The sequence below is a fragment of the Urtica dioica genome, chromosome 1, assembly GCF_054948205.1.
Source record: "Urtica dioica subsp. dioica isolate 48M chromosome 1, U.dioica_male_clone48M_v1_H2, whole genome shotgun sequence".
Taxonomy (NCBI): Eukaryota; Viridiplantae; Streptophyta; class Magnoliopsida; order Rosales; family Urticaceae; genus Urtica; species Urtica dioica.
In genome coordinates this window covers 20,853,601-20,870,679 of record NC_142756.1, presented here as the reverse complement: position 1 = coordinate 20,870,679, position 17,079 = coordinate 20,853,601, and the positions used below count along the sequence as shown (strand labels likewise).

At 42.1% G+C, this 17,079-nt stretch overlaps 2 protein-coding genes across 2 annotated transcripts; both read right to left on the bottom strand.

The window, feature by feature from the left end:
* Nucleotides 1-200: 200 nt before the first annotated feature.
* On the bottom strand, nucleotides 201-713 carry LOC149407755 (uncharacterized). Its single transcript, XM_089621791.1, has one exon. The coding sequence runs from the start codon at nucleotides 711-713 to the stop codon at nucleotides 201-203; it is 513 nt and encodes a 170-aa protein (XP_089477917.1).
* A 645-nt stretch (nucleotides 714-1,358) lies between these two features.
* On the bottom strand, nucleotides 1,359-3,177 carry LOC149407754 (uncharacterized). Its single transcript, XM_089621772.1, has 3 exons — nucleotides 2,737-3,177; nucleotides 2,135-2,329; nucleotides 1,359-2,018 (listed from the first exon to the last, which is right to left on the bottom strand). Exons 1-3 carry the CDS (start codon nucleotides 3,175-3,177, stop codon nucleotides 1,359-1,361), a joined length of 1,296 nt encoding a protein of 431 aa, XP_089477898.1.
* Between the last annotated feature and the right edge of the window lie 13,902 nt (nucleotides 3,178-17,079).

Here is a 17,079-nt window from a genome sequence, read left to right as displayed (position 1 = left end):
GCGTTACAAACCTTGTGTTTAAAATTTTGGATGGGGCTGAGCCTTGGAATCAAGGTTGCCTATGTACCCAATGAATGGGATCAAGCCGTGACGTAGTTTGATTGGGGGTTCTACGTGGTTTAGACGTAGTATTTTTTAAGGTTTATGATATTCCAAGACCTTAGAACGGGTATTCCATTCAGAGTTTCTAATTCGTAAACTCATGGGTGAACCATTTTTGTAATGCGATAGGGTCCTTCCCAATTTGCTCCCAATTTTCCAGCGTTGGGTTCTGCTGTGTTCTGGAATGTTTTCCTAAGAACGAGATCCCCTACTATGAAGTGGCGGAAGCGCAATTTTTTGTTGTAATGCCTGGCGATGCTCTGTTGGTATTGCAACATTCTGACCATAGCTTGATCTCTTTTTTCCTCGATGAAGTCGAGGGAATCAGAGAGTGCCAGGTTGTTGGCGCCCTCATTCTCGTGTGCAGACATCGTCCTTATGGTTTGGATTTCGTGTTCTACAGGAATGACTGATTCAACACCGTGCACTAGAGAGAACGGGGTTTCTCCAGTGGGGCGCCGAGGACTGGATCGATAGGCCCAAAGGGCTCCCGGAAGCTCGTCAGCCCATCGACCTTTCTTAGCGTCAAGCCTTTTCTTTAAAGAGTTTACAATAGTTTTATTGGCGGTCTCGGCATGGCCATTGCCTTGTGGATATCTAGGTGTAGACATTCTTAGTTCTATTTCGTGGTTTGAACAGAATTGTCTAAACCTTTTTTATATGAATTGAGAACCATTATCTGTAACAATCTCTTGTGGGGCCCCATGTCGACATATGATGTTCTTCCATATGAAGGTTTGAACGTCGATATCTTTGACTAGGGGTAGGGCTTTGGCCTCCATCCACTTAGAGAAATAGTCGGTGAGGACTAATAAAAACTTTAATCCCCCGGGGGCGGTAGGCATTGGTCCGACGATGTCCATTGACCATTTCATGAATGGGTATGGGGAAGAGATTGAAGACAGCACCTCGGCAGGCTGCTTTATGTTCGAGGCTTGCCTTTGGCACCTATCACAACGTCGGGAGTGGTTTTCGCAATCTTCCACCATCGTTGGCCAGTAGTATCCTTGCCTTTTAATTTTTATGGCCAAGGCTCTTCCCCCGGCGTGGTTCCCACAATCCCCTTCGTGGATCTCGGAGATAATGCGGGCTGATTCGCTCTTTGAGATACATCTCAGATATGGTCCAGCGAAGCTCCTTTTAAAAAGAACATCATTGATGATGCAAAACCTAGCGCAAATCTGTTTTAATTTTCGCCTTTTTGACTTGTCGTCAGGTGCGTTTCCCTCTTTGATGTATTTCAGGATGTCGTCTCTTCAATCCCCCACTTCTATTGTCATTATTGTGTTAATGCTAATGGCGATGGAAGGTTGTTTAATTGATTCGACCGGGATGACTCTAGTGAGTCCGGGGTCCGACGTTGAGGCCAGAGCTGCTAAAGCGTCGGCGGACGTATTATCTCCTCTCGGGATCCTTGTGAGTTCGAAGGCTTCGAAGTTCTTTGTGAGATCCCATACTATCTTCACGTAAGCTTCCATACGTTCGTCTCTCATTTCAAATTCTCCACTAAATTGGTTAGCAACGAGTTGGGAGTCGCAATATGCGCTTACGTTTTTTGCCCCGCAGGCTTTAGCTAGTTGCATACCTGCGGTTAGAGCCTCGTACTCAGCTTCATTGTTTGATGCAACGAAGTCAAGTCGGAATGATTGTTCAATTACCTCGCCATGGGGTGACACCAGATGTATCCCCACGCCAGAACCTTGTTTTGATGAAGCGCCATCTACGTTCAAAGTCCAAACACCATCATCGGGGTTGGTCTCGGTCACATCTCTTGGAAATTCTACAAGGAAATCGGCAAGAACTTGTGATTTCACACATGTCCTTGCTCGAAATTCGATGTCGTATTCGCTTAACTCCACTGCCCATTTAGTCAATCTTCCGGATTGATTTGGACTGTGGAGGAAAGTTCGCAGCGGCTGGGTTGTCATTACGATAATCGTATGTGACTGAAAATACGGCCTTAATTTCCTGGCTGAAGTAACGATAGCTAGTGCGAGCTTTTCCATAGCAGAGATTTGCTAATGTAGAATACTGGTTTCTGGTCTCCTTGATCCTCTCGAACCAGAACGCCGCTTATGGCAGCGTGCGACACGGCCACGTAGAGATAGAGTGGTTCTCCAATTGCGGGCTTTGCGAGGATTGGGGGCTTGGCCAAGTATTCTTTCAGCTCACGGAATGCTTTCTCGTATTCATCGTTCCATTTTGACTCCTTGTTTGATTTCAGGAGCTGGTAGAAGGGTAAACATTTATCCGTCGACCGGGAAATGAAGCGATTAAGGGCAGCGATACGGCCTGTGAGCCTTTGCACCTCTCTCTTACTTCAGGGAGACGGCATTTCGCGCAATGCGTGGATTTGGTCAGGATTCGCCTCGATTCCTCGTTGCGTGACCAAGTATCCTAGGAATTTTCCGGAAGACACTCCAAACGAGCATTTCTCGGGGTTCAGTTTCATTTGATATTCATTTAATACTTCAAAACATTCTTCCAAATGTTCAATGTGATCATCCTCTCGGAGTGATTTAACTAACATATCATCGATGTATACCTCCATATTCTTACCAATTTTCTCAAAGAACATTTGTTTACGAGTCGTTGATACGTAGCCCCGGCATTTTTTAGGCCAAAGGGCATTACTTTGTAGCAATAAGTCCCTCTGTCTGTAATGAATGCCATTTTTTCCTGATCGTCTGGATGCATAAGGATTTGGTTATATCCTGAGAACGCATCCATGAAGGAGAGCATTATGTGCCCAGCTGTGGCTTCGACTAGCTGATCGATGTGTGGTAAAGGGAAGCTGTCCTTGGGACAAGCTTTATTGAGGTCAGTGAAGTCGATACATACTCGCCATTTACCGTTTTTCTTCTTTACTACTACGGTATTAGCTAACCAATCCGGGTATTTTACCTCTCGAATTGACCCAGCTTTTAGTAGTCGTTCTACTTCGTCGTTGATCACCTTGGCCCTGTCGGGGCCGAGTTTTCGACGTTTTTGTTTGATGGGTTTGAAGCTGGGGTCAACGTTGAGTTGGTGAGACACAACGTCGTGCTTATGTCTGGCATGTCTTCGGTGGACCATGCGAATGTATTTTTATTTCTTTTTAGGAAGGTTATTATATCCCTTCTTACTTTTCCTTTGAGCTCGGATCCGATCCCAACACGGTGATCTGGGTTAGATCCATCGAGCTGCACCTGGGTTGTTAGCTCGGGACGAGGGGAATCTTTTTCTTACAAACGTTCCTCTCCTCCCTTTGTGTCTTGCAAAGTGGAAATAGTGGTTCCGACAGTCATTAATTGCTATGGGGTACCGTTCAACAATTTTGTCTTTATTTTGTGGTTGCTCATGTAACACATTCGAGACGCTTCTTGGCTTCACGGATTTCCGCGACCCCATTTGGAGTAGGGAAGCGAACACATTGGTGGTATGTGGACGGGACAACTTTCATACCGTGAATCCATGGCGTCCCAAGTATTATATTGAACGGTGACGGACAGTCGATAATCACGAACTCGACGAGCTTATTAATTCCGGCTGCTTAGACAGGGAGTTTGATTAATCCCATAGAGGGTGTTACCAGGCTGTTAAAACCGGTCAGCTCGGTTGGTTCCCTTTCGATGTCGGTTTCGTCGATGTTCATCCTATTCAGAGTACTTCTGAAGATCGCGTCCACTGAGCTTCCTCCATTGATCAGGATCCGGGACACAATGCAGTTTGATACATCTAGTTCGACAACCAGGGCATCGTCATGTGGTGCGACCAGCCCTCTTACCTCACTTTCCTTGAAGGAGATTAACACTTCGTCTTCACCTTCTAGTTTAAGACTAATAGGGGTGTTCTTTAGCTGACGCTGATGAGCCTTTATGGAGTTGATTGATTCCCTACAAAACTTTGAACCTCCAATAATACAGTCGATTCTAGGTTTTGTTTGTGAATCGGGTTGAGTGTCTTGCTCATCACTTCTTCCCCTTTTACCGGGAGAAGGGTTTCCTCGGGGTTGCGAGTTGAAAGTCTTTTTCTTTGGAGGGGATCCCAAGTCAATTCCTTTCATCTCCCCTTTGTGAATTTTTCTGCCAAGACTTTTCTCATTGTTTCACAATTGAGCGTACTATGGCCATTGCTTTTGTGGAATTCGCAATAAGCATTCGGGTCTCTAGTCCATTTCTTACTAGTGCCTTCGCTGCGATTTCCATTGTTCACATTAAACGCGAAGCCTGGCGGGGCCTCCACTTTCCTTGGGATTGTATTCCCTTTCCTGTTGGGTTCTACTCCCTGCGAGTTCCCAGGGATTAGATTTCCCGGTGTACTTTTCTTGATACCATGCTTCTTAGCCACGAAACTCCTTTCTTCTTCGGCTCTTGCGAAGTTTGATGCGCGATGAATCACATCTTCAATGGTAGGTGGCCTATTGACTATCATCTCTTCTCGGAAACGAGAATCATGCCACAGTCCGTTTTTCAGAGCGGTCAAAGCCGAATCGTTATCGATGTTCGGGATTTTCGCCATAATGTTTTTGAAGCGAGTCATGTAGCCTTTGAGGGACTCAGAGCTAGTTTGCTAGGTATTCCATAAGTCAGCCATGGTGGCCTCGTCTTCGACGAGCATAGAGTAGTGCTTAAGGAATTCGGTAGATAGTTTTTAAAAACTGCTGTCGAGCCTTCCTCAAGCCTGGAGAACCAATCTAAGGCGGCCCCGGTTAGGTTCTCAGCGAACAGTTGACAATACCTTGCCTCGAGTTCGTGTTCATAAAGATGAGCTCGACCCATGGAAATTCGGAAAGCTGTCATGTGAGACTTGGGATTAGTCGTACCGGAGTACTTAGGGAGTCGGACCTTTCCTGCATCTCCAATCTTGATCCTACTAATGTCTTTTAAAAAGGGAGTTCGTCCCGTTTCAGCTACTAGACGGTCAATTTTGGGAGCCGAGCTGGTGGCAGAGTGCATCTTGGAGTGAACAGCGCGGAATCGGTCATCTACCATTTTGCAAAACAACTCCATTTCGGTCAGCTCGGGCCTGGTGGTCACGAGCTCGGATCCTTCTGGGGTCACAAAAGTGACGGCAGCGGCATTACTAGTGATAGGCTGATTTTGCGCTGGATCTTTGTCTGAGCTCGCAGGAGGATCAATTGGTGCGGGAAGTCGGGCTGATGGGACTTCCCTATCATCAGCACCAAGTGGACGAGGTGCGGGCTGAGGTGGCGATCCTCCAGGGGGATGAGGAATCCTGCTGGAGCACGGCAAGGAGGTTGGGGTGATCATCCCGGGATGTGAATACATCCTTGGTTGAAACACTGCGTAGGAAGATCCTATCCATGACGGGGTGACCGGGATCCTAGAGAAATCCAAACTAGTCACCGTCGGGAGAGTTCGATCTCCTACCTCCAGGCCGATAGGACGAACTGATGAATTCGCGATTTCAGCTGCAGCCTTATCGGCTGCGTACGCGGCTCTGAGCGCGGCCTGTTCGGCAGCCGGTGATTCCAAGGCAGTCCGGGTAGATTGCTGGAACTCTCTATTCTCGGTCGACCCAGCGACAGAGTTTCCAGAAGAGATTTGATCTCGGAGGTAACCTCTCGATTCATCTCATTTTGTTCATTTTCGTTAGCCATACTTCGTGATTTGAGCTTAACTCAATTCTTCGAGGTTAGAATCCTTGATTTCGAATTTTCCCACAGACGGCGCCAAATTGTTGATGTCGAAATCTGTTCCTCAACAATCACGAAACTATATATATTATATTAAGTATATCGTTTTATTTGTATGATGTGGATCTCAAGAATTCGTCGTAATTAGAATTGAATTTCAAAAGAATTACGATGAATAGCGAAAATAATAGCGGAAAATAGACTGGGAAATGACTTCTTTTATTACTGATCACAATCGAGTACGAAACAACAGAATATATTTTTGGGAATACAGAATATTGATGGTATATAATAAAAGAACAATGCCGAGTGCCCCCTGTGAGATCTGCTTCGTCCTTTATTTATAGGTGAGATCGTTGCTCTTCTGCCGTTGAGCTAGTGGACACGTGGTCGGTTTGGAGCATTCTGCGATGCTGCATGCGGAGTGGTTTGGCCTGTTCTCACGAAGGTTCAGTATGAAGACCGCTTCTTCCGGACTCGTGAGGTGGTCAGCTTGAAGACCGCTTCTTCCGAGCTGACGGGGTGGATGCTGAGGGCTGGTTCTGTCTGTGTGATCCAGATCCGAGCGGGCTGGGCCTGGTTAGATCTTATTAATCAATCGAGACCTATAATTTAAATAGGGCCTCTGGGAGAAGGCCCAAATTATAGGGTTATATTCTAGTATCCACACATACCATGGTGTTAAAGAGATTATTTTGTGCCTTGAAGTATAAAGATACTTGACAAAATAAAAAGAGGACACGAATATTCCTCTAGGAGGAATGAGTCACACGGTGAGGAGAGAAGCAAGGGAGAGATCAAACAAATGAGGAAATAAATCCGAAGGCATTAAAGCCATGGGTTTGGACGTGCACTATGGGTTTTGGGCAACTAGGTTTGCTCAAGAATGCTTGAAAAAAAGAGGAAACTTCTTTTTTTAAGACCAACCCTTCTCCTATAAATAGGGCACCTCATTCTCATTGAATCCTCACCTCAACAATCGGCTCTCTCTCTCTCTCTCTCTAGAATTTCTGAACTCCTCCTCTCTCTTTCTCTATTGCTCATTTTTGTTTTTGGCACCTAGGTCCACATTTGACCTAGTTTTTTAGCTCTTCGACTCTAGGACTTGTTCTTGATTCGTTGTGTTTAAAAGTGTCCACGCACTTATTCCTTCTTACCTCGAGTGATTTATGTGATAGAAACTTTCGTGGTTACTCGAGTTCCCGAGGAAAGAAGAAAGACGAGTTGCGTGGGGAGACGGGCGATTCAACGTCCACAAGCTTCTCAACGATCAAGCTTCATAAAGGTTAGTAAACGTGTAATCGCTTTCAGATAGTTTTAATCATAACATGTGGTTGCTCTTTGTCTACGTTAGTAAAAACGTTTTACTTGTTTAAAAGAAAATTTTTATTTTCCGCCGCTTGCTCAAAGCGTTAAATCTTTTCTTAACCCTAGATCAATTCCAACAATTCCAAACCTTGTCATGATATTTTACCACACAAATTTTTCAATATTCCGAGCAGTTATTTTATTAAAGGGTTCGACTTCGACCCATTAATAATCTATAGCTACAATGGTGTACTTGCATCCGTCTTTCCTTGTTGGTAATGCTCCGATGAGATCTATCATCCATTCATTGAATGGTATCAAGCAAGTTAGGGTTATAAGGTTGGACGGAGGACGCCTAGGAATGTTAGAGAATTTTTTGCACTTAGCGCATTTGCGGACCATGCCTTATGCGTCTTTTTTGACAGTTGGCCAGTAATGACCTTGTCTAAGAGTCTTTTTGGCCCATGCTTCCTACCCGATGTGGCTTCCGCAATTTCCTTTGTGAATTTTTCTAAGCACGTGCCCGGCTTCGCACTAATCCAAACATCGGAGGAGTGGGCTAGTGAATCCTCTTTTGTATAGAGAATTTCCCTCGTGGGGCGCGTTTTCAAGGAGAGCTATTTCCCGAATCGTGATATTCTTGAGGCTAATTGCGGGTCTACGGGGTCCTTTATTTGGAGGAGTCTGTGTTGGGGAAAGGAGCTCATCCTTCGGGGGTCTAGATGGGTGATTGGGGACGGAGAATCGACATCGGTCTCTGGGGATGGGTGGATTCCCAGGCTTCCGAGCTTCAGAATTAGTGATACGGCTTCTATGCCGGAGGAAATGCGGGTCTTCGAGCTTAAGAATTCCAGCGGTGCCTGGAATATCCCCCTTATTACGGCGATGTTCCCGCCCGAGGACGTGGAGGCTATTTTAAGCATACCGGAAAGCCGTGGTGGTGGACCGGATATGTTAAGATGGCATTTTACCTAGGACGGCGATTATTTGGTGCAGAGTGGTTATCGGGTGGCGATGGAGGCGAAAGCGGTGGAGGGGCCTTCTAGTAAATCCGGGAATGTGGTGTGGTGGAACAAGATGTAGGGGCTCAATATTCCCCCCAAAGTCAAGTCCTTCCTGTGGAGATTGTGCAGAGGCTGGATCCCGACGAGGACTCTCCTCCGACACTGCCATATTACCTCTGATGACAGGTGCCCGGTGTGCAATATGGGAGGGGAAAATATCTTCCATGCGTTTTGGGGCTGCTCTTGGGCTAAGAAGGTGTGGAAGCTTGGTGGGTTTAAAGATATTGTTCGGTGCTTTCGGGGCGATGACACAATTGGCTTGCTCCTCCTTGCATGGTATATGCTCCGGGCGGAAGGTTTGGACACTAGACGCCCTCCTAGAATGGTCGGTTCTGTTCCTCCGTGATTACCAAGAAGCGTGCGGGGGGCATAAGAGAGAACGGGAGGCAGCCCCGCCGAGGCAGTGGAAACCTCCCCAAGAAGACAAAGTAGCAATCTCGGTGGATGCAGCCGTCCACTCGGAAACGACAGTTATTCAGCTCGGTCTCTCGCCTCAATTGTCAGAAGCTTCGGCGGTGCTTCAAGGTATGATTTTTGCGCGGGATATGGGGTGGCTACGTGTCATCGTTCAATCGGATTGCCTGGAGGTGATATCGGCGCTCCGAAGACGTGAGGTGCCGGTTACGGAACTAGGTACTATTTTAAACGATATTACTCTTCTCTTCCCTAGTTTCGATAGCTTGGATTTTGTTTTTCATCCAAGGGATTGTAATAAGGCTGCCCATGCTTTAGCTAGTTGTGCTTTTAATTTTGTTCCGGGCGCCAGGTGGTTGGGATCGGCCCCTCCTAATTTGTTCAAGAGGCCGTGAACGACCTCCGTGGTCTTAGTCCTTGATGTAACCACGGTATTCCTCCGCCACTTAAGTGAGGCTTTCTAATAATATTTTTCGTGGTGCCGGCCACGTTTTTCAAAAAAAAAAAAAAATTGCTTTGTGTGTGAATAATGTTTTCGTAGAGTCTTTATGATCTGACATGTGGAATCTTTGGTAAGAATTACCTGAATTCAACGAATGTTTCAATCGGGCTTTAATTTTGGGCTCTTCACCTAAATGTGCCACGTTTGTGGTCCAAGTCGTTTAGGATGCAAAGTCTAATATTGTTTCTTATTATTAATAAAGGAATAAAACAAGGAAATGACAAAATACCGATTTAAAATATAAAAAATTCCAAAAGTATAAGTTACTACGAAAAAAAAAAGTAAATCTCAATGTTTTCTCTTCATGAAAATCATTGGTGAAATTGACTTGAAGTTCTAGAACAAAGTCTACACCCTAGATATGCCTCAAGAACAAGAACATGTTTTTTTTTTTTTTTCTGAACTGTTTCAACATCGTTGAATGCAACACTTGACATTACTCATATCGACATGGTTGGTTGTTGATAAATACCTCGCTTCTTTTAAGATATTTCACTTTAGATACTATTTCTTTTGTACAAATATTGTAACATTATCTTACTAGTTTTGCTTGTGATTATAAGGAAATGAATCGTTCTATAAATTATAATATTTATTTCGTAAGTCAATGTTATGTTATATTCAAATAAGATAAGAGGAAAAGCCAATTTTTCAACTCATGATATCTTCTCTCAACGTCATTGAGGTGTCTCAAAATGTAATAAACTGCCAGTTGACTTTTTCCCTCAATTTTAATGAGTCGAGCTCACTGCATGCTCGGAGACTGCTAGATATATTTCCAGAGGTTCCCCGTCTTGGATTTTCATCAAGTCGGTGGTTAACTAAGGTGCTCTGTTAGTTCCTCGAAGTCCTTGTTGCATTTTTTGATCCACTCGAATTCTTTTGATCCTTTCAAGGCGTCGAAGAAGTAAATGCTCCGATCTGTTGATCAGGACATGAACTCCGACTGAGTGCTGCAATACATCCTGTGACCTTTTTTACTTCCTTGATACTTCGAGGTGGACTTTTGTCCAGCGAAGTTGTGATTTTCTCGGTATTCACCTCTATCCCACTTTCATGTACGACAAAACCTAAGAATTTTCATACATAAATACCAAAAGTACATTTCAAACTTTTAAGTATCATGCAGAATTGTCGGATGATTTAGAAAGATCTTTTTAGATCTCGATATGTTCACTACTTTTCTGAATTTTTACTAATAGGTCGTCGATGTATGCTTCCATTGTGACTCTGAGCAAGTCAGGGAACTTTCAATTAACTAATCATTGGTATGTTACTCCTGCATTTTTCAGTCTAAAAGGCATTACCATTTAACAGTATAGACCTTGGTCTGTAATAAATGTAGTATGATCTTGGTCGGGAGCATACTTGTGGATTTGGTTATATCCTGAGTAAGCATCAATGTAGCTTAAAAGTTCATGACCTGTCATCGCGTCGACCAGCTGATCGATTCTCGGGATTGGGAAACTGTCTTTTGGACATGCCTTGTTTAGATCGGTGAAGTCTACACAAGTTATCCATTTCCTATTTGTTTTTTTTTAACAAAGATGAGATTGGCTACCCATGTTGGGTATTTAGTTTCTCGGATTGATCTATTCGAGATGAACTCTACTTCTTCTTTTGATACATTGTATCATTCACTATTCAAGGCTGTCCTTTTTTGCCTAATAGGTCTCTCTTTGGGATCAATGTTTAGCCTATGACATGATAGTTCGGGATATATCCCTACCATATCAGCTTGAGACCATGCAAAGATATCTAAGTTATTAGATAGTAAAGAGATGGTGTCGTTTTTGGTACTTGATTCGAAGAATTTCTTGATTTTGAGCTTCTCTCTGTTGTCAATGGTGCCCACAAAAAGAGTTGTAATCTTTATTTTGTACATTTGATGTAATAAAATCTCATGAAGACTCTTGCTTGTAATTGCCTATTCATTCATTAATAAAGTTGAAACGTTCATTCATTCTTTCTTTGTTTGAAGCTTTATGATAAAACCTTAGTCTTTTAGTCCATAAACAAACTTAACAACTTACGAAGACACAAATGTAGATTTGCATGAACAAACTCTTCGTAGTTTTCTTAAAACGATATATTCGCAATCTTAGGGTCAAAGGACTATTGACCTCAGTACGATTGTTAGAAGAATCTATGATGTCTGGTTATGAGGCATTGAGAGTTGGAGACTCTATAGTTCTTCTAGGTATCTTCCGAAGGTACTGAATTGACCAGTGCACTTCTAGAGACAAGATAAGAACAAACCATTTAACCTCTTATGTCTCGAAGTCACTATGTATGAATTGCATCATGCTTACCTTAATCCTGAAATGAGACATGCCATTTCACACCTTAGTATTCTCATTTGAGAAAGTCAAAGTTCGGACTCACTATGTGATTCCGAACAGGGCCTATTGGTGAAGTACTAAGTTGTGAGTATGTCATGAGTAACTTTGTGAAGTTCTCATAGATATGGAATTCATGTACAAGATTGCTGAAATGCAAAGTATGTCACCTCATGCTTTGTTCCTTGGAGTGTGAATAAATGAACTGGCCAGTGTCCAAATTGAGTCCTGACTCTTTTGGATGAAACAATGTGACTTGTTAGCTCCTCGTCAATACATTGTTTCTAACTTATTCACAACCGACAAAGGAGTTGAGGAAATAACAGCTAGAAGGGTAAAATGGTAATTTAGTAAATCCCGACTAGCTGATGACATTCATGAAGGGTAGCATAGATAATATTCAGTGGATCCACTCATTATAATTAGGTCGAATTCTTGAGTAGAAAACAAATTCATTTGAACCGAGAGATTTTCAGTGTCAGCTCTTTAGTGGAGTCAGTTGCCATTAAGCTAAACTTGGAAAAAGTTTGTGAACTTTTGAGTCCAAGTGTTTAGCTCAGGCTTTGTTCATTTGGGTCCATGAGGTCACTGTCACGAATCACATCGATAGGAATAGTTAAACTGGAAGCTAAGTCAAAACAAGAACGAAAATAGTTAAAAGGGTATTTTTGTCTTTTGAGGCAAAGGACGAAATGAATGTCAATAAATTTTGACAAGTTCATTTGATGACTTAATGTCACTCGGCCATGACTTGATCATTGGGCCTCGTGAATTAATTTCATTTCATAAGAGTTTTATTGAAAATTCTTAATGGGCCTTTTTCATGTTCTCCTGAATAAATGAAGAATCTTCTAGAAGCTCCTTCTAGAGACGTGTTGGGCGCCTACCCTATAGAGAAATATGAGAGTTTATTTTGTGCATAAATGTATTTAGATACTTGCCAAAAGAAAAAGAGGAAACAAATTTGCATAAGGATGCATAAGGAACTTCGGCCATGTTGAGAGAAAAGGCAAGCCATGAACAAAATTGGAAACAAATCAAGGCTTCTAGAAGCCCTTGTTGGCCGAGTGTCTCAATAGGGAATAGAGGAAATTGGCTCATGAATATGTGATATTCTATAGAAGAGGAAACTACCTTATTGAAGGTGAGACCTCTCCTATAAATAGGAGCCTCATTTCCTCACATTTCATTCATCCAAGTTTAAGAGATTTGAGAGACTCTCTCTCTAGAACTTGTGGCCGAAATCCTCTCTCTCTCTCTCTAGTTTATTTTCGATTTTTTGCTTTGGCACCTAGGTCCTCACTTGACCTAGAGTTTAGCTCTGCGACTTCGAGACTCGTTCTTAAGTCGTAGTGTTTAAAAGTGCCCACTCACTAATTCCTTTATTTCGAGTGATTTAGTCATAGAAACTTTCGTGGTTGCTCGAGGTGCCGAGGAAAGAAAGAGAGACGTGCTGCGAGGAGACGAGCGTTGCAAACTTTCCAAAAGCTTCTACAAAGTTCAAGCTTCAAGAAAGGTTAGTAAACTTCTATACTCATAATAGTTTTTAATTACATGTACTTGCTCTTTGTCTAGGTTAGTAAAAACTGTTTTTACTTGAAAATAAATTTTTTAAAATTTCCGCCGCTTCCCGAAGCGTTTAATCTTTTTCTTAAACCCTAGATCAATTCCAACAAATGGTATCAGACCTATGGTCAAAGATATGCATGTACATGTTTTTAAAAATATGAGCTTGAAAATCGTTTTCGAAAGTTTACTAATTTTGTGACAAGTTAGAATTGTTATCTTAGATTTTTTTTTTTAATTTATTGCTCATGCCTTTAAATTAAAAATCATGTTGATTTTCTATGAGTTTGGGATGTTTTTAAAACACATTAGAATCAGTTCTAAAAGTTTTTAATTTTTTATATTGAAAAACGTGTTTTTAAGGTTTGAGAAATTTCGAGTAAAATTTTGTGACTAGTTTTCTTGTCTTACTAGTTTCTTATTTTTACTTGAATCATTTTATGCTTGTTGTTATTTCTTTTATGCCTTGTTATTACCTTGCTAATAAAACACAAATAAAAGCTTTAACAACCTTCATAAAACGTTCCGTTACACTCGATTCTTTTTCGCACCTAAAAAGGACCAAGCTTTAATTATTTCTTTTTCTTCGAGCTGGAGTAAACCCGCATTAAAAGTAGCATAACTCTCTGCTCAGAAATCGAAATTTAATTATTCTTGAATCAAATTAAAGCTCTGTCTGTCCTCTGTTCAATGCCATTGGTTTCGGCTCAAAAGGACATCTGAGCCGCCAGATATAGCGATTTTACTCCGAGGTGCGCGGCTGTTCCGAAACTCCAGTTTTTTAGAAATCCGGATTTTCAAACCCCACTACCATGAGTTATAGAACTCTAATGAGAAAATTTTCTTGAGTAAAAATGTTTTTCATATGATTATAAACTTGATGTGTAAGATTAAAATGTTTTGATTTTTGAAAGTTTAATTGAAATTGAGTTTTTACAAAACTAGTTTGAATTTTGAAAAACCGTTTTCACTTTCAAACTTGAAAATATTTTATGATCCAAATCAAATAAGTTTTCAAAATGTTTTCAAAACTATATCTATATCACATATGTTCAAAATCTATATGCTCTTGAAAATTTGAGTGGGAGGTCTCTTTATAGACAAGCCGAAAAATAAAAAGATGTGTAATCTCAAACTTTCAAGTGTTCGAGTGAGTTGAAGTTCACACTTCCCTCATGCACTTTCCCGAAATAGAAAATAGGAAAAGATCGAGTATGTACCTTGTGCCTTTATGCACTAATACTACTCTGAACATGTCAATCTAGGATTCTCTTCTAGTTGTCCGCTCTGTCGCTCTCTAACTAGGAAATTTGTTTCCGAACTTATAAGAGTCGATTACCAACTCCAAAAACTAAGTGGGAGGGTTATACTTGTTGTTTGTAACCCACGATCCCCAACACTAATGAAAGAAGCAATTAACGTGGGACTAAGAGTCGCTCTTGCGACCCTCACTTAAATGGGAGTACTCCAAGGCGTTATTGCTTCGATCATTGCTCAATAAGCTACGTCCGAGAGTGAGACGATGATGGCAAGGCCTCCCCTTGGGGGATTGTTTTTCAAAGTTGACCTTTTGGACTAAGTGGTTGGTTTCACACTTAGGCTCAATCCCTAGTAATCCTCCCTTGAGGCTCTGCGAAAGGATGTGAGTGATCAAACCAATTTAAAAGGTGGCTAGTCAAAGTTGATGTATTGACATCTTGGCTAAGCATTAATGATGTGTCATTTACTTATAAAAGGAGATTTTTTGCGGCCTTCTCTTGAGGGAGTAAATTATCGTTTGGTTTATAACACCTTTGGATTTTATAAAAGTCTTAATAAAACTTAAATCCTAAACCAAAGACTAATCATAAACTTGTTTCAACTTATATAGGCAATATGTCTCTCAACCATCTCTCTATCTTTCTTTCCTCGATAAAACTCGAAAATGAAAACTACGTAGATTCGAAACGTAACCTCGACATAATACCTACTGTTAACAAGCACAAATGCGTACTCATCACCCCGTGTCCTCCTCTGACGAATGATGATTCAAATCAAGAGGATTATGACGCCTTAGCGGCCAGGCTTCGATCCGATGAGATTGTGAGGTGCTATATCTTGGCATCTATGAACAATATGCTGAAAGAGCAACATCGTGACATCGAGACTGCCGCTGACATGATCTACAATCTCCTTGAGATGTTTGGAGGGCAAAGGCGTCAAACAAGGCAACAAGCAGTCCGACAGTTTATGAACTGTCATATGAAGGCTAGGACTCCTGTTGGAGACTTTATGATATTGATCATTAGTCATCTGAGTAAAATGGAAATCCTAGGATCTGAGATTAATGGGAAGAATGTCATAGATGTGATCTCAGAAACTCTCCCCGCATCTCTTGATACCTCCAAGATGAACTACTCCATTAACAAGCTGGAGTACACTGTTACCAAGCTTATGGAGGAACTTCACACTGCTGTAGGTCTCACTAAGAGAAAGAGGAATAAAGGAGAGGCACATGCTATTGAGCAAAAAGCCTCCGCCTCTAGAACTAAGAAGAGACCTTACAAGGCCGATAAAAAGAACTGTCCCGCCTATCTCAAAGCAAAGGAACATAGTATTGTACTAGTTACCGAAGCATGCTTAGTAGCTGATAATGTATCAACGTGGATTCTTGACTCCGCTGCTACTAACCATATTTGTTGTTCCTTGAATGGTTTCAAGAAAACCAAAAGCTTAGAGGAAGGCGAGTTCTGTTTCAAATGGGGTGATGGGAGCCTGGTGTCTGCAAAGGCTGTGGGATCCGTGACGCTGTCTTTTGAAGACCGCACTTTAAACTTGAATAATGTTTATTTTGTTCCTACCTTTGGGAAGAACTTAATATCCGTTGCTCGTCTTCGTGAGCAAGATTATTGTTTAAAGTTCATTAAGAATGGAATTCGTATTTCGTTTCCTGATAATTCTTTTGTCACTGATGCATGTATGAAGAATGCTCTTTTCTACATCTATCCCACTCAATCTTCTCTTTTAGACACCGAAATAGATAATGATCTAATTAGGGAGCCAAAGAGGATCAAACTTTCTGAATCCTCCTATCTAACAAAATCAACATACCTATGGCACTTAAGACTTGGTCATATCAGTCTAGATAGGATTAAGAGACTTGTGAGGGACGGTCCACTCCAAGACTCTGCAATAGGTTCACTACCTACTTGTGAATCTTGCATAGAAGGAAAAATGACTAAGCGACCTTTCTCCGATAAGGGTCGAAGAGCCACTGAGTTGCTGGAACTAATACATTCTGATGTATGTGGTCCGCTCAGCCAACAGGCACGTGGAGGATACGAATACTTCGTTACCTTCACCGATGATTACTCGCGATATGGGTTTGTCTATTTGCTTAAACACAAATCCGAGACCTTTAACGTATTTAAGGTCTTTAGGGCTTTAGTGGAAAAGCAAACTGGCAAAGTGATCAAAACCCTTCGATCTGATCGAGGTGGTGAGTATATGTCTGGAGAGTTCGATGACTTTCTTAAAGAAGAAGGTATCGCTTCTCAGCTTACCGCACCTGGCACACCTCAACAAAACGGAGTGTCAGAGAGAAGAAACCGAACTCTTATGGAGATGGTTAGATCAATGATGAGTTACTCATCACTCCCGCTTTCCTTTTGGGGATATGCCCTTGAAACAGCCGCCTATATTCTGAACCAAGTTCCGTCCAAAACGGTTCCTGGTACTCCTTATGAACGATGGACTGGCCGTAAAATGAATCTTGGCCGCATCCGAATTTTGGGTTGCCCTGCACACGTGCTGAGGCAAAAGACTAGCAAGTTGGCTAATAGGTCAGAATTGTGCCTGTTTGTGGGATATCCAAAGGAAACCAAAGGTTTTACTTTCTATAGTCCCGAGGACGATAAGACTTTCGTTAGCACGAATGCTCGATTCCTTGAGGAGGACTTTATGAAGGATGCAAAACCTAGAAGCAAAATTGTGCTTGAAGAAAAGTTGGGTGAGGAAGCTTCTACCTCATCTGTAAGAACTGTTCTTACCCCAACTGAAACACAACCTAACTCATCAGAATCTCGTCAAGTAGTACTTCGACGTAGTGGGAGGGCTACTCAAAAGCCTGACAGGTACATGTCTTATGGAGACTCTCTTGTAGCCGTC

Coding starts and splice junctions, on each gene's coding strand:
- LOC149407754 (XM_089621772.1), bottom strand. CDS start 3,177: ATGGTCCACCGAAGACATGCCAGACATAAGCACGACGTTGTGTCTCAC. Junction 2,330..2,736: donor GAGGGACTTATTGCTACAAA/GTAATGCCCTTT, acceptor CCCTTCTACCAG/CTCCTGAAATCAAACAAGGA. Junction 2,019..2,134: donor ATCAAGGAGACCAGAAACCA/GTATTCTACATT, acceptor ATGACAACCCAG/CCGCTGCGAACTTTCCTCCA.
- LOC149407755 (XM_089621791.1), bottom strand. CDS start 713: ATGTCTACACCTAGATATCCACAAGGCAATGGCCATGCCGAGACCGCC.